The following is a 21,655-nucleotide window of genomic DNA, read 5'->3' as shown; positions in this document are numbered from 1 at the left end:
TAACCTTGTGATCCGCCCACCTCGGCCTCCCAAAGTGTTGGGATTACAGGCGTGAGCCAGCACGCCCGGCCGAAACCTTGTTTCTACTAAAAGTACAAAAAAATTAGCCAGGTGTGGTGGCGTGGGTCTGTAATCCCAGCTACTAGGGAGGCTGAGGCAGGAGAATTGCTTGAAGCCGGGAGACGGAGGTTTCAGTGAGCTGAGATTGCCCCACTGTACTCCAGCCTGGGCGACAGAGTGAGACTGTCTCAAAAAAAAAAAAAAAAAAAAAATTAAGGGAAGGACTGAAACATTGACCTGTCTTTCTGTATGAACAGTGCCACTGTGAAGCTGAAGAGCACGTGGGAGGCAACTTCCACCTCCTGAAGCGTTCCCTGTGGTGGGCGAGGACAGAAAGCGACCCGGACTGTTCCATGCCCAGGGGAGTGGAGGATCCAGATGAGCTTGAACACCCACAGCTGCTGTCTGACAACACTGAGGACAGGCACCACACGCCTCTTCCTCAAGAAACACCACTGCCTGAGAGCACTTGTGCCCACAATCAACCAAACGGGATCTGGGGAAGCCTCTAAATCCGTGCACCGATTGGCAGAAGTTCAGAGGAAAACGTTAACAGGTACAGAATCCCCACAAAGATGAATTTCCTGGGACAATCTACTTTCTTCAGAGATGAATTTCAGAGAAGATGGAGGGGAGGCCACTCTTTGGCACCAAGGGCTGCACGCCTGGGTGACAAAACCACGTAGAGAGGAGGGATGGTGGCTTCAGAGCCTGTGGAGGGGCTACTCTGTGCAGGGAGCCACACCCAGGGCATGTGGAGGGTACTGGAGAGTTGGTTCAGGGGTGGTGGCCGTAGGTGTTTGCTTTATAGCATTTAAACTGTGCACTTGTTTTATTTTATTTTATTTTATTTTTTTGAGATGGAATTTCACTCTTGATACCCAGGTTGGAGTGCAGTGGCACTGTCTTGGCTCACGGCAACCTCCGTTTTCCGGGTTCAAGAGACTCTCCTGCCTCAGCCTCCTGAATAGCTGGGATTACAGGCGCCCACCACCATGCCCGGCTAATTTTTGTATTTTTAGTACAGATGGGGTTTCGCCATCTTGGCCAGGCTGGTCTTGAACCCCTGACCTCAGGTGATCCACCCACCTCGGCCTCCCAAAGTGCTGGGATTATAGGCATGAGCCGCCATGCCCAGCTTGCATTTGTTTTTGTTGTTTTCTATGAATGTATTATTTTAGCTATTGGGGTATTTTTTAAGGGGACAGAGCCCAGAGGACTTGGTGACTGTTTTGAGTATGTGGGGATGAGCTAGGTGACTCGTCCCCCAGGCTCTGACACAGGAGCTGGGAGGATGAGCGGATGTTTACCACAGCCAGTGTGGTGGGACACACACATCTGAGAGCCTGGGGCTTGGCTTCCACCCTGCTGGCAGCATCCCTCGGCCTGGGCCACTCCCTGCTGCAGTAACACCCAGTGGGGCTTCAGAAGCACAATGTCCTTCCAGTCCTTTATTGACGCCAGGCACAAGTTGCTGTGAGCGATGGCGACTCTAAGCGGGTGAGTGGGGTCCCCCACCGAGGTGAACCCTGATGGCGGCTGTTTGCCCAGGGCCAGACCTCTCCAGGCAGGCGGAGGGCCAGGCCTGCATCCAGCAGCAGCTTGGGTGGCAGGAGGGTCACCAGCTCAGGATGCCAGGGCAGTACTTGTCAATGAGCCCCTGATAGTAGGGCCGCAGCTTGTCCACGTCCGGCAGGTCCGGGCACTTGGTGTAGAGGTCGAACTTGCTGCAGCAGGGGGGGGCGGTGAGCCCCGTGAAGAACCCCCACGGCCCCCCCGACCCCCTCTTTCACTCCCACAACCCCCATCGGTGGGTGGGGGGGCGTACTTGAACTCCTGCACCCAGGGCAGCATGGCCAGGTCCTGCTGGCTGCACAGCTGCTGGTAGTCGCTGCCTGTGTGCCAGGGGTAGAAGGAGTGGAACCGGATCATGTAGAAAGCCTGCGGGCAAGGCCACCCAGCAGCTCACTCAGGGCTGCGGGACTGGGCCTGGTGGACGGGCTGCGTTGCCCCTCCCCCCACCTACCTCAGGGGGCAGTGAGAACTTGTTAAACTTCATCACCTGGTACATGTACTCTGTGGGGAGAGGGTGTCACCACCAGGCACCGCCTCTGCCCCACCGTCCCCCACCGCCCCACTGCCCGCCTCTGGCCTCACCGTCATGGCCCCAGGACATGAGGACCCTGTCCAGCCCGCAGTGAGGCTGATACATGCCAAGTTCTGTGCTGCAGTGAGACACTAGGGTGAGGAGGGCTCAGGAGCCGCCCAGGGAAGGGGGCCCAGCCCTGGACAGCAGGGAGCACCTGTATCGAGGATCCTGGAGGTCAGGGTTGTCCTGGAAGGTGGAGTCGCAGAAAACCACGGAGGCCTGGGGACGGCATCCAACGGGGAAGGTGTCTCCAACGACCGCCCACTGCAGAGTGACAGGCAGCCATGGGGGGCCGTGGGGGGTGCACTGGCCTGTCCCCCAGGTGGTATCCCAGGCCAAGCACCGAGGCCGCCCCACCCCCACCTTGCCTCAACGTGCAGACCTCCTCACCCTCCGCTACCAACTCTTACCTGGGGCTCCCCGAACAGGGCCAGGACCTTCCCCAGGTCGTGCAGGAGCCCGACAAGGTGGAACCAGTCTGGGAGGGGGATGGACAGGGCAGGTTGGGGACTGCAAGGGCCAAGGCAGAGGATGAGCGGGCTTGCGGGGCTGAGAGCCAGGGGCCCAGGGCCTGCTCCCCAACCCAGGCAGGGCTGCTGGAGGAGGCCTGGGCCCACCACTGTCCCCTCCCACCCTACAGGCCGCTGCATTCTGCCCCTTGGAGGCAGCACCTGCCCCCTGCAGCACAGCCGGGGCTCACCCTTGTCTGGGTGGGCCTTCCGGATGCCCTCCGCTGTCTGGAAGGCATGGAAGGAGTTGGGGAAATCTACGTCCGGGTCCGACTCGTCCACCAGCCCATCCAGCAGGTCCACGGCCTCCATGACTGTCATTTTCTTGTAGGAGAAGCCCCCAAACTGGGCATGCTGGTGGGGAAGGAGAAGGCAGCGTGGCCCAGGGTCAGCAGGCCCACCACACAGGCCTCTCCATCCCCTCGGCGCCTGGTGGGCTCACGGGGCTGAGGGTAAGGGTCCCTCCGCGTTTGCACGGGGCGGCAGGAAACGCCTACCTTGCTCCTGACGAAGTCCACTGTCTGGTGCGTGTGCATGAGCTTGTAGGTGGTGAAGACACGGTCCAGGAGGGGACCTGACTGCAGGCCGGAGGGTCAGTGGAGGCTGGCGCCACCCCACCCTGCACACGAGGCCCCATGCCTCCCCTCTCCCAGGCAGCCCCACAGGGTGTGATGGGTGTGGGGGTTCCCACAGGGCACCCCCTGGAACTGTGTGAAGGGCAGGTGCTGCTCCCCAGGGTGTGGATGGGGGGGAAGCGGGGCAGGACGGCAAGGTACTCACTGTGTAGTTTCGGAAGCTGGCCTTGTCTTTGGCCATCTCTGGGTCCACATCAGGTCGGTAGACCAGGGAAGGGTCTGGGCCCTGGGTAGGTGGAGGATTGAACCTATTTCACCATCATGGCAGCTCCACGAGGAAGCACACACATTCCCAGGGTGGCTGCAGACTCCAAGCCTGCCTCCGCTCGAGGGCTGGTGGGGGACACGAGAGGACACAGCCTCTCCCACACCATCCTCCCAGCCCCTGCCATGGCCTCAGCGAGTCCCAGGAGCTCTCACTCCCAGGTCATTATCTGCAAAGCAAAAGTCAGCAGACATCTGCTCCCAGGGTGCAGGGGACACCACGCCTGAGCAGCACACATGGCCACCCTTGAGGGGTGGAAGCGGCCTTGGGAGGAGACTGAGTCCACAGGGAGCCTGGGGGTCGGCAGCCGCTGGCTCTTGCCCAGCTGGACGGAGGAGCAGGGCTGGCCAGTGCCAGCTAGAAGAGGGCAGGAGTGGCTGGCCACCAGGAGAGCAGTCAGCAGGGCCTCTCTGCATGGGGTCTGGGTACTCACCACCGTCACCTTCATCCTGAGAGGGAGCGGCGCTCAGGTGGCAAAGCACAGGCTGGCGAGTGTGTCCTCAGCCAGGCTCCTATATACACCCCAGGTTACATAAGCGACCGCGGTAATGAGTGACCATCCACCCTCCTCCTGGCCTCAGGGAGTTAATGTGTCAGCACAGGAGCAGCCCCCAGCAGTCCCACATCCTCTGGCCCTGACTCAGCCTCCCTCCTGTCCCGAGCCGCTGACCTGCTTAGGATCCTCTGGCCCTGACTCAGCCTCCCTCCTGTCCTGAGCCGCTGACCTGCTTAGGATCCTCTGGCCCTGACTCAGCCTCCCTCCTGTCCTGAGCCGCTGAACTGCTTAGGGTTGTCTGTGGGCCCAGCCTCCCACTTGGCCCTGGCTTTAGACCCCTCTGTGGGGTCCCACAAGTAGGGGCAGACCCAAGACCCCACCCTCAAGCACATGCCCCCTCTGCACCACCCCTTCCCCAGCTGCCCCACTGGATCTCAGGAGGTGAAAACTTGTCCCCAGGCCCCCCATGATTCTGGGTGGGGCAGGGGCTTGTTAAGAAAAGATGATTCTGAGGACTTGTTAAAATGGTGAGAAAAGCTTTATTCAAGAGAGTGGTGAGAGGAGCTCACCTCCGAATTCAACAACCACAGCTGGAGATTGATGGCTTGGAGGGGTCAGCGGATGGGAAGTTGCTATGGGAGCCTTGGAGGATAGGGGGGTTCTCACTGGAGTGGCTCAATGAGGATCTTGCAGGAGGCCGGCAGGGTGATGAGATCAAGGGTGGGAGATGAGGAATGGGATCAGATATCGAGGGTGGGTAATTCTCCATAAACTGATTTAGCAGGATTCTTGCTAACACCGGGGTCGGCGGGCCCAGTGAGGATGGGGATGGGGTCAGGCCTCGTCGAGGAAAGGACTCAGGGGCACCTGCCTACAGTTTGGCCACAGAGCGTGTCAGGCTCTGGGAGAGGGGCCTCACAGAGAGTCGGAGCAGGCACGGAACCGCCAACACCCAGGCCGCCAACGCAACTTCCCATGCATGGGCCCTGTAGGCACGGAGGACACCGTGAGAACAAAGTGCCCGCAGCAGAGCTGGCGTCTTGGAGCGTGGCCAAGGAAGTCTGGGAACAGCAGTCGGCTGGGGCAGGAGAGAGGGCAGTGGGGTGCTGGGGCCATACCTAGGGCTGTGAAGATCAGAGTTCTGGGCTTCAGGGGTCAGGCAAGAGGGCTGTGGGGAGCTGACCTGACTCAACAAGATCCTGGCGCAGCTGAGCTGAGAAAGAACTGTGAGGAGACCCCAGCGTTCCCCATTTAATGGGGAATAAATGGCACCTGCCCCACACTCTCCTTCCTTGTCTGACTTCCCGTGGCACTCAGCACTCCCTGACACTCCACCACCCACTTATTCTACCTTCTACGTTTGTCTCCTTCTATCTCCCCCTAGAATGTCAGCCCCTGGGGGTCAAGGCTGTATCCTCACGTGTCCCAACAAGCGTAGGTCACGTGCTCAGCGTGCACTGGCCAGAAGGATGGAGACGGGCGCCCGGGAGGAGGCTACGGCCATCGCCCCCAAAGCAGGTGGTGCCTGGGTCAGGAGAGGGTGTCTGGATAGGTTCAGGAGGTGGGACCCGGCAGGATTCAGAGGAAGGTGTGAAGGAAGAGAGGAGGTTTTTTGTTTTTTGTTGTTTTTTGAAACGGAGTCTTGCTCTGTCATCCAGACTTGAGTGCAGCGGTGCGATCTGGGCTCACTGCAACCTCCACCTCCTGGGCTCAGACGATTCTCCTGCCTCAGCCTCCCGAGTAGATGGAATTACTGGCATGTGCCACCACGCCCAGCTAATTTTTGTATTATTACTATTTTTTTTTTTTGAGACAGAATTTTGCTCTTGTTGCCCAGGCTGGAGTGCAATGGTGCAATCTCAGCTCACTGCAGCCTCTGCCTCCCAGGTTCAAGTGATCCTCCTGCTTCAGCCTCCTGAGTAGCTGGGATTACAGTCATGTGCCACCACGCTCAGATAATTTTCTATTTTTAGTAGAGACGGGATGTCACCATGTTAGCCAGGCTGGTCTTGAACTCCTGACCTCAGGTGATGTGCCTGCCTTGGCCTCCCAATGTGCTGGGATTACAGGTGTGAGCCACGGGGCCCAGTCGAGCGGAGGTTTTGGACAGAGCAGCTGGAAGTGGTTGCTGGGGAAGGCGGGGGTGGGTGCAGATGCTGCTGGGCCTCCGCGTGAGGGTGTCAGGTGGGTCTGATTTCGCACCCCAGGCGATGCGGAGGGTCACGGCAGGCGGCCTCCTGACCACAGGGCATGAGGAGGGTGAAGCCTTTCCTGGAGGAGGAAACACTTGGCCCTGACCACAGGCAGGCCCCAGACGGGGTGCCAAGCTGGACTTTGCCCAGGCAGGAGAGGAGATGTCTGGGAGGGTTCTGGCTGGGCTGAGTAGTGGACGCTGAGCTCCTGGCCCCCCAGCCTTGCCCCGGGGCCCCCTCCTTGACTCCATATGCCCCTCCCTCTGTCCTCATGCCCTGTGCTCTGCTGACACCCTTCAGTGGTCACAGGGCACATGACTCTGAGGCCGAGGCCCCTCCACCCTGCAGCCTCTCAGCAGCCATGCCTCCTGTGCACCTGGGGCCTTGGCACTCCCAGCTCCTTCCCCTAGGGAAGGCCTGCTACCCTCAGACCTCACCTGACCCAGTGGTTTTCCCAGGGAGCCGGCCTTGACTGCCTCGCTGTGCGGCCCACCACCCTGACCACCTCTGCTGTAATCCTAGTACATCTCTCAGTGCACAGAGGCCTCCACAGGGCAGGACCAGCCTGGACTGTTCCCACAGGGCCTCGTGGAGCACAGGTCAGTTACCTGGACCCGGCGATCCCTGAGCTTGGGGAGCAAGCACACGGGCGGCGCCTGGGTGGGCGCGTCCAGGACCCTCCCCCTTGGAGGTAGGAGCTGAGGGGCAAGCTCTGTGGGGGAATGTCCTGAGCTCTGCTGAGGCCTCTAGAGTTGGGGTGATCATGGCGACCCTCGTGGGATGGCCGAGAGGGTGACCCTAGGAAACATTTGCAAATTAAATGCTGAGTGTTTGCTAAGTAGCAGAAGGAGCCCTTTCTGAACCCCATGTTCTGCTGGATGACTGGGAGGCTCGAGTGGCACCCACGTGTGAGTCCCCCGTCCCCCTCGGGAAGGACACACACCAAGTCCATGCACGCTGGCGGTGGTCCTTGTTCTTGTTGTCATTTGGGCCTGGGCTGCCCTCCCTGGCTCTTGGTAAGTCACCTGCTGCCCCCACACCTGGTCCCACTGGGTCCCCACACTGGGTGGTGGTGGGGCGCCTGTGCTGCCTGTGGAGCCCCACCCTTGTCTGGCTGCCAGCAAGGGTCTCACACCCTTCAGGTGGGGTGGGTCTATTCGGGCTGGGGGATCTTGCCCCACCCAGCCCTGCCCTGCGGTAGGAAGGGGTGTCCCTGTCCCAGAATGATTTGGGGTGGCTCCTAAACTGCTAAGTTCCCCTCCCTGGCCTCCACAGGGGATCCAGGTGGAGTCTCCATGGTCACCTCAGTCTGGGCTCCAGGATTGACAGCTGGAGCCACAGAGGTCCCTTCATGACCTCTGGAGGGCCACCATCTTTCCCTTGCCCAACCCCAGGGGGCTACAGCATCCCACGCTCCCCCTCCTGTCCCACAGGCATAGGGAGGGAGAGGCTGGGACGCCAAGAGAGGCTGGGACCCCGGGCCAGGCAGGCACGTGGAAGGGCTGGTTGTGCATGAGAACAGGAACAGCCCAGGCACAAGGCCGGGCTTCAGTCTGACTGGACCAGCAGCGGAGGGGCCGCTTCTGGCCAATTCAGCCTCTCTCCCCTGCTCGTCCAGACATGGCCCTGTGTGTTCAGAGCCCAGCTTCTGCTCCACGTCTCTGGGCAGACACCTCCTCTCTGAAGCGCTTTTTAGCATCTGGTGCTGCCGCCAGCTGTGTCTGGCAGCTGTCCCCCAAGGATTCACAATTTCAGGGTGTTTAGGCTCCTTGACGTACCAGCACTGCATGTAGACCAGCCTGGGTCCACAGGTGTGCGAGGGTTTACGTGTGCAAAGCCATGCAGGTGTTGTTGCTGCAGAACCTGCTGTCTGCAGCTCCGAGGGACTGGGCTTCAGATGGGGCTCAGCTGCAGCTCTGGACGGGGGCACAGCACCCTGGCTGGGATGGGCAGGGGTGTGGCCCGGCCCCACCTCAGCCATAGCTGTGGGGGCTGCTGGGGTCCACAGGAGCTGAGTCCTGCCGGCCGGCTGGTCCCATGAGTTGCCACAGGCGGTGGCTGAGATTCTGCACCTGGCAGGTGCCCAGCACACAGCCCACTCGCAGGAGCTGGGCTTGGGTCCTGCGGGGGCCCGAGTGTCTTCGGGGGCCCGAGTGTTGGCGGCCACCATCCCGGAGAGGCTGACCCATAGCAGGGGCCAGGCCAGCACCCCTCTGTGGCTGGAGGGCCTGGTGAAGCTTCCAGACCACAGGTCGGGGTGCGGGGTGCCTGGGCTGCAGGCTGCTGGAAGGGGTCCGGGCTGGGGGCTCCCTGCAGAGGCAGATGGAGAAAGTCAACCTGATAACTCAGCCTTTCAGAGAACTCACACCTACCCACTTTTGCCTCTACACAGGCCTGGGTCACTGCCAGGGGAAGCCCACGTCCCCCACCCACACACAGCCTGGAGCATGGCCAGGGGAAGCCCGCGTCCCCCCTGGGCTTGGGGCCTGGGACCATCTCAGTGGCCCGGGTCACGTGTCCCGGGAACCGGCACCTCCTTGGCCAAAGGGCACCCCGGCGGCCAAGCCTCTGCGGGTCACCACTCTCAGGGCTCAGGGTGACTCGGCTTCTGCCCTCCCTTTAGGGTGGTCACAGGTGGGCCAGGGATACCGCCAGCCTCCCCTCCCCCAGCAGACACCCCTAGAAGGGGGCTGTGCCCATGTGTTTGGGGAGAAGCAACTGCCCTGTGTAGGGAGGCAGAGAAAGAGGGGCCTCTGGCCCTGCTCAGGCGCTCCTGAGCCTGGGGTAGGGACCTTCGTTTGGGAGGGGAGTGCTAGCAGCAGGTGGGGGCGTGGAGGGAGGGCGGCCCCCGGCACTCTGCTTCCCTGCGGGGGCCACAGGGGTTGGCTGGCCCAAGACCTGGACTCACCTGGGTTTGACGGGACGCGGGTCCCCGCCCAGGCTGCGGGACAGCGCGCCAGGGAGCTGCAGGCAGAGGAGGCTGATGCAACCCAGGGCGGCTGTCGGGATCCGGGCCATGGCGGGCGGGGCTGCAGGGGAGGGGGCGGTGAGCCGGGCAGGTCGGGGGCAGCCTGAGCCGTGAGCCAACCCCTCCGCCGGCACCTCGGGGAGCCCTCCGCGGTCCGGGCGCCGGGCGTGGGCGTGGCAAGCTGGGCACGGGCGTCCGTCGGGGCGCAGGCCTCGGGCGCGAAGCGGGCAGTGGGTCTGGGGTCGGCCGCGGGTCCGGGGCGCAAGGTGGAGCGGGCTGGGTGGGTTGGGGGTCCTCCCTGGAGCGGAGTCGCGGCCCGGGATGGCACCTCCAGAGCTGAATACGTAGCCTTTCCAGCAAGGGGCGGAGCCGGATGCACGGACGGGGCGGGGCGCCCCTCCCCCGGGCCCAGCCACCCTCGGGGCGGGGAAGGGGCTGCAGCGAAGGGGCGGTGGAGGGGCCTGTCCCCGCTGGGAGCGCTCGGCGACTGGCCCGGGACCGCGGGACCGCCAGCCTCACTCCAAGCGCCTTCTGGTGGGGACGCAGCCCCGAGCCTGCGGGGGCCGGACTTCCCCAGGCTGCAGCGGGGTTCTGGGGGGCGAGCCGTCGTCTGAGCTGATCCCACGGCTGGGGCGGGCTCGGACCCGACGGGGCCCACCCCGTCAACCACCTCCCGAGTCCGGGCCCGGGCGGTCCCACCCTCCAGGGTCTGACCCGGTGGACAACGGGCTCCCGGCCTGACCAGCAAGTCCGCGGGATTCCGCAGCGGGCTGGCCATTCCGCTGTCCTCTGACACGGTGCCCCCAACCCCGGGGCTGCGCTCCTAAAAGGCTGTACCTACCCCCCGCCGCTCCAATCCCGGACCAAAGTATTGCGCGGTTTTCGTAACAAATTTAAACAAGTGTCCGGGCGTGGTGGCTCAGTCCGGTAATCCCAGCAGTTTGGGAAGCCGAGGCGGGCGGATCACGAGGTCAGGAGATCGAGACCATCCTGGCTAACGCGGTGAAACTCCGTCTCTACTAAAAATGCAAAAAATTAGCTGGGCGTGGTGGCGGGTGCCTGTAGTCTCAGCTACTCGGGAGGCTGAGGCAGGAGAATGACGTGAGCCCGGGAGGCGGAGCTTGCAGTGAGCCGAGATGGCACCACTGCACCCCAGCCTGGGCGACAGAGCGAGACTCCGCCCCCGACCCCCCCCCCAAAATTAGCTGGGCATGGTGGCGGGTCCCTGTAATCTCAGCTACCCGGGAGGCTGAGGCAGGAAAGGCTGAGGCTTGAACCCAGGCGGCGGAGATTGCAGTGAGCCGAGATCACGCCATTGCACTCCAGCTTGGACGACAGAGAGAGACTCTGTCTCAAAAAAAAAAAAAAAGAAAAGAAAAGAAAAAAGAAATTTAAAACAAGTGAAACGTGAGACTCCCCTCACCATCGCCACCCACTTGGGACCCCTACCCTGGTCTGGGTGGGAGCCCTCTCCTGACCTGCCCTGGGCACACCGAGGTGTGGCCATGTGAGGTGCACACACACATCCATGTGTGCAGATCTGCGATACGACTGAGACCCCATTCTTTCCTGAGAGCTTTTTTGGAGGTCCTGGCAGAGGAGCACAGCTACTCGAAGCCCAGTCCTCCATCCTCTTCAACAGAGCACGCAGCTTCGGAGGGATGCACAGGGAACGGTGGGGAAGGAAGGGGACACCTGCTTCTGAGCCACCCACATCAGCCGAATCAACCCTGGTGACCAGTGGGGTGACAGGCATCACAGCCCGACCGTCCTCACATCAGAGACCCCATTATTTCCTATGATTGGATCTACTGCAACATATAGGTGTTATATGATTCACCTCATCTGCTATTAATGTGAAATTAGGTGATTGCCAGTCTTTTCATGAGGTGCTGCCTTGAGCTCACAGATGTGTCTGTAGGACACCTTCCTGGAAGTAGAAATTCTGGTTGAAGGTGAGCACGTGTTTATGTTGATAGATGGTTCACTGTTCTCCACAGAGCTTTCGCCTACCCACCGTCCACAAGTCCTGGACTTGGTGTCATGGGTTCCAAGCTGCTGAGACTGGCCTCTCTGTTGGGTTAGCTGAGGATCTCTGCGTCCGTTTGTGCTTCCCCGTCTGTCTCCCCAACCCCTGCGATCACCCCGTAACCCTCCTGCTGACACACCGTGGGAGCACAGTCAACATTTGCTGGATGAATAAGCTGAGGAGTGCTGAGCACACACCCCACAGGCCGTTCTGGGAGGGCAGGGATGCCCTGCAGGTATTATTTACTTATTTTGACCAGTTGCGGGACAGGGAGTGTCACATTTATAGGGGTTTTTTGTTGTTGTTGTTGTTGTTGTTGTTTGAGATGGAGTCCCACTCTGTCACCCAGGCTGGAGTGCGGTAGCGAAATCTCAGCTCGCTGCAAACTCCGCCTCCCAGGTTCAAGCGATTCTCCTGCCTCAGCCTCCCAAGTAGCTGGAATTACAAGTGCCCACTACCACGCCCGGATAATTTTTGTATTTGAGACAGGGTTTCACCATGTTGGCCAGGATGGTCTTGAATTCCTGACCTTAGGTGATCCACCCACCTCGGCCTCCCAAAGTGCTGGGATTACAGGTGTGAGCCACTGCACCCAGAGTTTTGTTTGTTTGTTTGTTCGTTTGTTTGTTTTGAGATGGAGTCTCACTCTGTCGCCCAGGCTGGAGTGCAGTGGCACAATCTTGGCTCACTGCGACCTCCACCTCCCAGGTTCAAGTAATTCTCCTGCCTCAGCCTTCCAAGTAGCTGGGATTACAGGCACCTGCCACCACACCCGGCTAATTTTTGTATTTTTAGTACAGACAGGGTTTCACCATGCTGGCCAGGCTGGTCTTGAAGTCTTGACCTCAAGCAATCTGCCCACCTCTGCCTCCCAAACTGCTGGGATTACAGGTGTGGGCCACCAAGCCCGGCCAAGTGTCACATTTATGTTGAAAGGTGGGGTGGCAGCCAAGAAGGCAGGTGCTGGGGAGGCAGGCAGAAAGGGCTAGAGGGGACAGAGTGGATGGGTGGGAGAAATTTAGCAGGGCAGGATGGTAAATGAGGGGCTCACAGTTCCTGGCGAAGCCCTTCTGTTTGCTGATGTGGCAGCTACTGAGGGGGTGGGAAGAAGTCAGGGCCTGGACATGCTGAGGCCGAGCTGCCTGGGGGTTGTCCAGGGAGAGGGGTCTGGTCACTCCCCAGCCTGGCAGGCATGGGACTGAAGAGAAGGCAGGTCGGGAACAGTTTTGGGGTTTCAGGGATGGCGCGGCCATGGAGGATATGGTGAGCCTCGTCCACAGAGAATGTGGAGAGGCTGGCCAAGGACAGAGCCCAGTGCCAGCTCTGGAGGGGCAGGTAGGGAAGGGCCTGAGCAGAGGATCCCCCAGGTTCCCAAGTCTGCTGCTGCGGCTTCTGCTGCTGCCTCCCCACTCGGCCCTCAGCTTTCCACACTGCCACTAGCTCTGTCCTTTCAAAACACAAGTGCAATCAAATCATTCACCCCACCAATAAAGAAAAACCAGTGAAAATTCCCTGTCCTCACAAGGCTTTTTTTTTTTTTTTTTGAGACGGAGTCTCGCTGTGTCGCCCAGGCTGGAGTGCAGTGGTGTGATCTTGACTCACTGCAAGCTCTGCCTCCTGGGTTCACGCCATTCTCCTGCCTCAGCCTCCCGAGTAGCTGGGATTACAGGCACGTGCCACCATGCCTGGCTAATTTTTGTATTTTTAGTAGAGATGGGGTTTCACCATGTTGTCCAGGTTGGTCTGAAACTCCTGACGCCAAGTGATCCACCCGCCTGGGCCTCCCAAAGTGCTGGGATTTACAGGCGTGAGCCACCGCGCCCGGCCTTTGGGGGGTTTTGTTTGAGTGTTTTATGATGGTGGAGGTAAGTTTGATAGCAAGGAATCCATAGACAGGGAAGGATGCAGTTTAGCAGCGGGCACTAACAGTGAATGATGGCCTGAGATGAGGAGTGGGCAGGGGGGCAGAGCCCTGTGGTAATGGAGGGAGGGGTGGTGTGAGGGGTGTAAGATGGGGACTTGGTGCTCCCATCTGATAGCTTCTATTTGCTCTGTGAGGAGCAGCCAATCATCTCAGAGACACTGGAAGTGGGGTGAGAGGTTCGAGGAGAGTGCAGACTGCAAGACAGCTGACCAGAAATCAGCAGGCTGGGCGGTAGGGAGGGGCGTCCATCCATCTGAGACACTGCGCCACTGTGGATGGTTGTTCCCAAGGGCCTGGTGGAAGCATGACAGTGGAGAGAGTGCGACGCAGGGTCCCCAGAGTCTCAGAGAGAGTGGAGAGTGCAGTGCAGGGTCCCTAGAGTCTCTCCGAAGAGAGCCAGCCCTGGGCTCAAGCACTAGCCCAGACTCGGCCCGGGACACTGCCAGCCTGCACACAAGCTCAGTGGTGCGGTAATGTGGTGCTGAGGACCTTTTTGGGTGCAAGTGACAGAAACCAACTTGAGCCACCTGGGGCAAAAAGGAGGATTTCTGGCAGGGCACAGTTTCTCACACCTGTAATCCCAACACTTTTTGAGGCAGATGCAGGAGGATCATTTGAGGACAGGAGTTCAAGACAAGCCTAGGCAACATATCAAGACACTGTCTCCACAAAAAAATTAAATTTTAAAAAGATGATTTCTCAACCTGTGAAAACCAACAGTGGGAGAGGAGAGGTGTAGTGTGGCCTGTGCCTGAGGGCAGGGAGGGGACCCTGGTGGGGTCTGTCACTTTGATTCCATTCATTCTCTTGGGCTGGCTCCTGCCCATGGTTGGAGCCTGGATGCCAGTCATTTGGCCAGTTCTTGCAGCAGCCAAACTCATTTAAAAACAGACCTTCAGGGCCAGGTGCGGTGGCTCACACCTGTAATGCCAGCACTTTGGGAGGCCGAGGTGGGCGGATCATGAGGTCAGGAGATTGAGACCATCCTGGCTAACACGGTGAAACCTTATCGCTACTAAAAATACAAAAAAATAGCTGGGCGTGGTGGCAGGTGCTTGTAGTCCCAGCTACTCAGGAGGCTGAGGCAGGAGAATGGTGTGAACCTGGGAAGTGGAGGTTACAGTGAGCCGAGATCACGCCACTGCACTCCAGCCTGGGCGACACAGCTAGACTCTGTCTCAAAACAAACAAAAACAAACAAACAAAAAACAAACAACAGACCTTCGGGCTGGGGGCGGTGGCTCATGCCTGTAATCCCGGCACTTTGAGACGCTGTGGTGGGTGGATGGCCTGAGGTCAGGAGTTCGAGACCAGCCTGGCCAACATGGTGAAACCCAGTCTCTACTAAAATACAAAAATTAGCCAGGCATGGTGGTGCACCCCTGTAATCCAAGCTACGCGGGAAGCTGAGGCGGGAGAATCACTTGAACCCAGGAGACAGAGGTTCCAGTGAGCCGAAATCGTGCCACTGCACTTCAGCCTGGGTGATGGATTGAGACTCTGCCTCAAAAACAAAACAAAACATAACAAAAAACAGACCTTGGCCTGCTGTGCTCAGAGGGGTTTCCCTGCTGCACCAGGCTGGCTCCTGCACCTTCTCTCCCAGCATGCTCTGCTCTGGGCTCATGCTCATCCCTGAGCCACTTCAGGGGTGGCCCTGGCCAGCCCTGCCCTTGAGAGGGGTGGGCACTGTCAGGGATTCTGGGGGATGCAGCTTTCCCAGAGCCCTCTGCTCCGTGGCCTCATGTGCCTCACACGTTTAGAACACTTGCTGTTTACAGGGGGACAGGAGCGTGCAGTTTTTAAGCTAATGTGTTAAATGTCTCACTTGGCCTAGATGGGGGCTCTTCAGCCTGGGACCCCAAGGGCAGGGCCTGAATTCTCTCTCCGTTCCCCATCGCCAGGCTGGCAGCCCCTGAGGTGATGGCCCTGCGCCTCCTCTGACTTCTAGTTTGGGGGGCCCGGTGGGCAGCGCCCAGGCTTCTCCCGCCTTTCTCTAGCTGGACAGCGAGGGGTGGGGGACCAGGAGTCTGGGGACCCGATCCCCAGATTGGGACGGCCCAGGGGTGGGGTTCGGGCCCCTGTGCGGGGAGTCCCAACGGCGAGGGCAGCTGTGGTCCTGGCCCATGCCTCCCGCCGACACCACAGCCTACCCGGCTCAGGGCGTCAGACCCGCCGGAGCCGCAGCCCAGGTGCCCGGCCCGAGGGGCGGTGCCCAGGCCCCAGAGTGGGCAGCGATGGGCGGGGCGCCGCTCTCGGGAGCCGCCCTCCCGCCCGCTGGACCAATGGAGATGCGCGGCTGCAGGCCCCGCCCGCTCAGGGCGGGACGACAGCGCGCAGGCGCACGGCGCTCCCGGGCGGGCCGGCTGGCTGGGAAGATGGCGGCGGGAGCCCGGGCCGCCGCCGCCGCCGCCGCCGCGGAGCGAACCAGGGGTGTCCGGGGTGCGCGGTCCGGGGCCGGGCCATGAGCGCGCCGCCCTCGAGTCCCCGAGCCGCGGAGCCCGCCCGCGCCCCTCGGGCCACCCCGCGTCCCTCGCCATGGCGCGGCTCGCGGACTACTTCGTGCTGGTGGCTTTCGGGCCGCACCCGCGCGGTGAGTGCCGAGGCCAAGCGCTCAGGGCCGGGGGCCGAGGGTCGAGTGCTGAGGGCCGGGGGCTGGGTCTGAGGGTCGAGGGCCGGGGGCTAGGGGCTGGGGGTCGAGGACTGAGGGCTGGGGGCCGGGTCGGGAGGCCGAGGACTGAGGGCCTGGCGCTGAGGGCTGAGGACCGGGGGCTGGGCGCCGAGGGCCGGGGTCGGGGGGCCGAGGGCCAGGGCCGGGGCCGGGGGCCGGGCGGGGGCTGAAGGCCGGGGCCGACCGGACAGCCCGCGGGGAGAATGGGCGTTCGCTCGGGGCGGCGTGGCCGCGCGGGCCTGGTGGCGGCAGGGAGAGAAGCCTGGGCCCGGCCTGCCCGGCCTCCTTGGGGTGGGACGGGCTCTCCCCTTGGCCGGCTGCCGGCGGCTGTGGCTCTAGTGGCTCCAGGGGCGCGGACCCGCGGCTCGCCAGCCGGCCTCTGACCTTGGTGCTGCGTCTGAAGCCCCCGGCGGTCTTGGCGGGGTGCAAAGAGGGGGTGGAGTTCGGGGTTGGTGCATGGAGAAGCGGTGTTTGAATTGCAACTGGGAGGGTTTGAGGAGGAAGCGTCGAGAGTAGAGAGAAGAGCATTCCTGGCGACTCGCCTGACGGTCCAGGCCCTGCACGCCAAGCCCTGGGTGGGGGATCATCGTGGTGATCGGTGCCCATGCCCAGGAGGTCTGTGTCTGGGGTCAGCGCCCGTGTCTGAGAGCCCTTCAGCCCAGGACGTAGGAGAAAACGGAGCCTGACGATGACATCAGCAACAGCCTGGAGACAGCAGCGTTGGCGAGCATGCTTGGTGTGCCAGGCCCCGCACAGCCCTTTGTGTGCATGATCTCACCTCTTCCTCCCAGCAGCCCACCGGGGTTGCCTTGCTGTTGCCCATATCTGTAGAGAAGTCAGGCGCGGATAAGTTGACTGCCTGGCCTGAGCCGGCTCAGAGAGGCTGGGACTGGCACCCAGGCTGTCAGATCCCAGCTGCAGACGGGCAGTGTGTGGGGATGGCTGTGTGGTCAGGCAGGGGCTGGATCTTGAGCCTGGAGATGGGATTGAGCTTGCCTTCCCAGTTACCCTGTTTTTTTGTCAGTCCAGCTGTCACTGTCCCCACCAAAGACCTGGAGTTCTCTCTTTGTGTTTCTTCTGCTGGACACCCCCCCAACACTTCCTGAAGCCTCTTTAGCATCTTCTTCGTCTCCAGCCCCTCCTCGGTGCCCGCTTACTCAGCATACTCTCCTCTCTGCTAACGTCTATCCAAGTGTGTGTCTTATGGCACCGTCAGTCATGAGCATCTGTCTTTTTCTTTAGAGAGGGAGTTCTTGCTTGCTAGGACCACACAGTCCTCATCCCCACTGTGTGCAGGCTGGCTGTCAGTGTTGTCTTGACCCACAGAGGGAGCTGTCTGCACTGAGGCACCTGTGAGGGGCATGGAGGAGGCTGTACCACCTGGGGCAGAGGGTGCCTGAGGATCCAGGGAAGTAAGGCTGGCTGAGGGCTGCCTTGACGTGAGGGGCCTTGGGCTGAGGGCCGGGGCGGGGGCTACAGAAAGAGCTGATAATGACCCTGATGATCCTGAGAGCAGTGTGGAGAGGGTTTGGGCTGGTAGAGACATGACCCTGATGACCCTGAGAGCAGTGTGGAGAGGGTTTGGGTTGGTGGAGACATGACCCTGATGGTCCTGAGAGCAGTGTGGAGAGGGTTTGGGCTGGTGGAGACATGACCCTGATGGCCCTGAGAGCAGTGTGGAGAGGGTTTGGGTTGGTGGAGACATGACCCTGATGATCCTGAGAGCAGTGTGGAGAGGGTTTGGGCTGGTGGAGACATGACCCTGATGGCCTGAGAGCAGTGTGGAGAGGGTTTGGGTTGGTAGAGACATGACCCTGATGATCCTGAGAGCAGTGTGGAGAGGGTTTGGGTTGGTGGAGACATGACCCTGATGGCCTGAGAGCAGTGTGGAGAGGGTTTGGGCTGGTGGAGACATGACCCTGATGACCCTGAGAGCAGTGTGGAGAGGGTTTGGGCTGGTGGAGGCATGACCCTGATGGCCCTGAGAGCAGTGTGGAGAGGGTTTGGGCTGGTGGAGGCTGCAGGCAAAGGCCAGGTGAGAGGCGTGGTGGCTGTGGGGTGAGGAGTTGAAGGTAGGCAGAGAGAAGAGGCAGAGTGGGCTCCACGACAAGCTGGCTGTGACATGTGTGTGCTCACTGCTGGAGCCACACATAGCGCAGGCACTTGTTTGTGTGTATCCTTTGCACAGGACAGGGTAGAAGGCTGGAGCCCGAGGTACCTCCCCCTTTCCCTAAGTGGCAGAAACGAGTGATAAATGGTCCACTGCAGTAGGGTTGGAGGACCGTGGAGCCTTGTACCCACTACCTTCTGGGGTTGAGCTGGTCAACTGCTTGCTGGCCTTGCAGCCCCAGGCACCCCTTAGAAGGACTTGTTCATTCTTGAGGGGAACAAGGCTATAGACTGGGACCCTGGTCATGGGCTGAGGGCAGAGCCAGGTACCAGGGCAGGTGGGAGAGGGGGAAGAAGCAGAGGAGTGTGGTGTGGGGGTCAGTTGTCTGTGCTTTGCCCCTTGATAGCTTTGTGACTTCAAGCCAGTTGTTTGGCTCTCTGTGCCTCAGTTTCCTCATCTGCGGATGGAGTGAGTCATGTTAACCTCCCAGGCTGCCATGAGGATGCAGTGAATGCACACATGTGAAGCGGTAGCACACAGGAGGCCTCTGGAAATGATAAGTGTCTTTCACTAGCGACTGAGCAGCAGGTGTGTGGATGTGGACCCTCTAGGCACAGACACAACAGGCACTTCTGAGCAGGTAGAAGACCCCCTCTGTTCTGTCAGGCTAGGACTTCAGGGTGGGATGCAGGGTCTCTTGGGTTGGGGATTAGGAGTGGCGGATAGCTTGTCTTGGCCTGGATCTGGACATCCTGTCTGGAGCTGCTGGGTGCAGCACCAGGGTGCTGAGGGTGCATGAGTCCTGCCTGAGGCAGCATCCCAGTTGCTAGTGGTTACTAGCTGGCAACCTCTCAGGAAAGGTGGGGAGGGGCCCTGAGAAGGTAAATGCCTGTGCTGGCCGTGACCCTTTCAACTCAGAGAGTGATGATGGCCGGCGCTGGCCCATCTGCAGGCCCCTCACCTGGTGAGTCAGGGATCACCTTCTGTGCCCTGGGGCCGGCATCAGGACTAGACAGACTGCCTCTGCCCGGCTCTTGCCCAGAAGGGCCCTGATCACAGCATGGCCAGTGCTGAGGTGTCTTTGGGAGCAGGAGACACATTTGATCTGGCCCTGACCTGGCCATTGGCCTTCCAGCTCCAGCAGCCGAGTGTGCATCTGTCTGGGAGGAGGGGCTGGACCCCTTGCATCTGAGAAAAAGACCTTTTACCCCATGGCCTCGCCTCTCATCCTGACTGTGATGAGCTGGCTGCATTCTTGAGCCCCATCTACTGTCCCCACCTACGTTCCTGCCCTCCCTCTGGAGCGGGTTGGGGCTGTTTGGGATGGCCTCAGCTGCCTCCCAGCCTCCACCCTGGGAGCCGGAAGGGGTCCAAGACCTTGGGTCAGAACTGCTCAAGTCTGATGGGCAGGGGAGGTTGAGGGGATGGCTGCGGAAGCTGCGGGGGCCCGCGCATGGCCTGCTGTTGCGGCTGAGGGAGCCATGTGCGTGTTGGGGTTGGGTGGGTGGCACAGCAGGAAGGTGCTGGCCTTCCTTCTTTTCTTCCCTTTTCCTATAGCTGGTTTCCCCACAAGCAGCAGAGCTGGCCAGGGCTGGTCTTCGTGCATGGTGGGGAGTGTGGTGGGGGAACAGGAGAGGCTGCCATCCTTCTTTGCCTCCACACAGCACATGCTGGCCTGGGCCAGCCCTCCAGGCGTCAGAGCCTGGCACTGGTGATGGGGTGCTGCCAGCAGATGACAGAACGCGAGGTCTGTGTTCGCCTGCCTGCCCGCCCGCCTTTCAGGCCTGCAGTCTGTGTGGGGCTGGCTGCAGGGACATTGGTGCAGGAGGAAGTGCTTTTTGAGGAGCTTTCAGGACAGGAGCCCCAGTGTTGTCCTTGGGTGGCCCCCTCAGCCCCATATGCAAAGGTGGAGGTGGCAAGGAAACCTTGGTGCCCTGTGCCACACAGCACACTGTTTGGATTTGTCCTGTTGCCGAGGGGAGGAGTGGGGAGGGCACCCTCCCTCCTGTCTGTTCTGAGGTAAAGGCAGCACTCTGGTGGGCAAGAAGCTCAGCTGCTGGAGGTCACTCCTGTGGCAATAGGGCTCAAGTGGGTGGGGGACCCTGGGAAGACATGGCAAAACCCCCCACATCCCCCTGGAGGCCAAGACGTGGCCAAGATGTGTCCTGGCCCTGGACAGCACAGAGCTGAGGTGCAGGCTGGGACCTGAGAAGGGTGAGGAGGAGAGCTGCTCACAGCTGAGGGCTGCAGGGCCCTCCATGGCCTGCCTTTCCAGGGGCCAGCTGTGTTCTGTCATTCCCTGGGGCTCCGGAAGGTGCCCTGTACTTCCGACTGAGGAACCTGTTTGCTTGTTGGGTGTGGGGAAGATGGTTGTGTAGCCGACTGTACAAGCCCTAATTAGCCTGTGGTCCGTCCCAGCCAAGCCAGCAGGTGCACTAGCAGTCACTGGGGTGTGGTGGAGGGAGGTCGGTCCTAGGGTCCCTATAGGCCCCAGGCTGGGGCAGAGTTTCCCAGGGGAGGGGTTGCTCTGTGGGCTGAGACCTGAAGGGCCAGTCTGGGGCTGTCATGGCACAGAGGAGCTCAGGGAGAGGTGCCTGCTTGGCCTGGCCCACTTGGGCTGCTGGGCCAGCCCAAGGAGAATGGAGCTCAGGGCTGGCTCTTTGGAGGATAGAGCCCTGCAGAGGACTTAAGGCTGAGTGAGAGTTGGTGCTTCACAAGACTAGCTGGATGCAGAGGGTCAAGGTAGACGGTGATCTGCCACTCTGCCCATCCTCCTGGGGAAGGCTGCCTTCCCTGCCTGGCCTGGGGGAGGTTGCAGTGCAGAGACTGCTGTCCCTGTTCATAAACCCCTCTTCCTTCCTCCGCCTGCTGCCTCGTGGCAAGAACTGGGTGAGCCCTGGGTGCCAGCCAGGTCTGGGCCCAGATGGTGGTTTGGGGCCAGGCACAAGGAGGCCTTTGGGGGAGTGGGTGGGGTGGGGGAGGAGCTGCAGCTCAGGGCCTGCGCCTGAGTGAGCTGTGCTTGGGGGTGTGGAGGTAGGTGTGGCACCCGCAGACACCTGGGCCCCCACCCGTCTGCCGCCTGTCCTCTGCAGGGTGTCAGTGGTGGGAGGGGGAGGGGAGCAGGAAGCTGAGGTTTTGTGAGTCAGAATCGGCCCCTCACCGCCCCACCATCTCCCACTTAGCAGCAACCTGCCCACTGCCGACTTCCTTGGCTCTGCCCCTGTAACCCTGGAGGGCGGATGGTCTCCCCGCCTGTAGGGGACCTGTGGAGTGTGTGCCATTGGGCTGCCAGGGTTGCTCATCTGTTCCCAGGCATGCTAGATGTGGGACTGCGGCTTCCTGGGGGCCAGGGTGGGGATCCACGAGGGGCTCTGTGTTGAGCATGACCCCCCCTTGCCCGTCTGGCTCTGCTGCTTCCGCCAGGTGGGTGGCGGAGTGGAGGCCCGTCCAAGCAGAGGATGGGCCCAAGCAGAGGATGGGCCCTGGGGACCTGCGGGTTGTGTGGAGGAGAAGGCCGGGAGGCTTTCGTCTTTCCTGCTGCACCTGCTCCATTCTCCACAAGCCCTGGGAGGCCTGTGGAGCCGTCCTGCAGTGGGAGCCACACCCTGAGTGTCCCTCTGTGGTCCCCACCGGGCTTCCTGGTTTGG

At 61.0% G+C, this 21,655-nt stretch overlaps 3 protein-coding genes across 8 annotated transcripts in view; 1 reads left to right on the top strand and 2 right to left on the bottom strand.

The window, feature by feature from the left end:
- Positions 1–1,498: 1,498 nt before the first annotated feature.
- On the bottom strand, positions 1,499–4,105 carry MIOX (myo-inositol oxygenase). The gene is given in 10 exon segments (NM_001131282.2): positions 1,499–1,787; positions 1,889–2,001; positions 2,087–2,136; positions 2,218–2,285; positions 2,364–2,473; positions 2,620–2,687; positions 2,910–3,072; positions 3,216–3,296; positions 3,499–3,579; positions 4,052–4,105. Coding segments are annotated over 10 exon segments (858 nt in total). The 5' UTR covers positions 4,067–4,105; the 3' UTR covers positions 1,499–1,678.
- A 525-nt stretch (positions 4,106–4,630) lies between these two features.
- ADM2 (adrenomedullin 2) lies at positions 4,631–9,647 on the bottom strand. The gene is made up of 2 exons (XM_024239649.3): positions 9,215–9,647; positions 4,631–8,616 (listed from the first exon to the last, which is right to left on the bottom strand). The coding sequence occupies exons 1-2, from the start codon at positions 9,322–9,324 to the stop codon at positions 8,280–8,282; spliced, it is 447 nt and encodes a 148-aa protein (XP_024095417.1). The 5' UTR covers positions 9,325–9,647; the 3' UTR covers positions 4,631–8,279.
- A 5,935-nt stretch (positions 9,648–15,582) lies between these two features.
- The window catches only part of SBF1 (SET binding factor 1), a 28,595-nt gene continuing 22,522 nt past the window's right edge, over positions 15,583–21,655 (top strand). For 4 of the 6 annotated variants that reach the window (XM_024239678.3, XM_009234525.4, XM_024239677.3 and 1 more), the window contains exon 1: positions 15,583–15,820. In XM_024239678.3, the coding sequence (XP_024095446.3) occupies positions 15,766–15,820 (55 nt within the window). In that variant the 5' untranslated portion in view covers positions 15,583–15,765. The remainder of the gene's footprint in view (positions 15,821–21,655) is intronic. The other 2 variants (XM_054543877.2, XM_054543876.2) reach the window with 1 other exon arrangement.

Source organism: Pongo abelii, chromosome 23, assembly GCF_028885655.2.
Source record: "Pongo abelii isolate AG06213 chromosome 23, NHGRI_mPonAbe1-v2.0_pri, whole genome shotgun sequence".
NCBI lineage: Eukaryota > Metazoa > Chordata > Mammalia > Primates > Hominidae > Pongo > Pongo abelii.
The sequence above is the reverse complement of the archived record's forward strand: the minus strand, read 5'-3'. Positions and strand labels throughout refer to the sequence as shown.

What these genes read in the sequence shown, in the direction of transcription:
- ADM2 (XM_024239649.3), bottom strand. Translation starts at nt 9,324, where the DNA reads ATGGCCCGGATCCCGACAGCCGCCCTGGGTTGCATCAGCCTCCTCTGC. An exon ending in CCGCGTCCCGTCAAACCCAG is followed by an intron (nt 8,617 to 9,214) that starts GTGAGTCCAGGT and finishes CTGCCTCTGCAG; the next exon opens with GGAGCCCCCAGCCCGGACCC.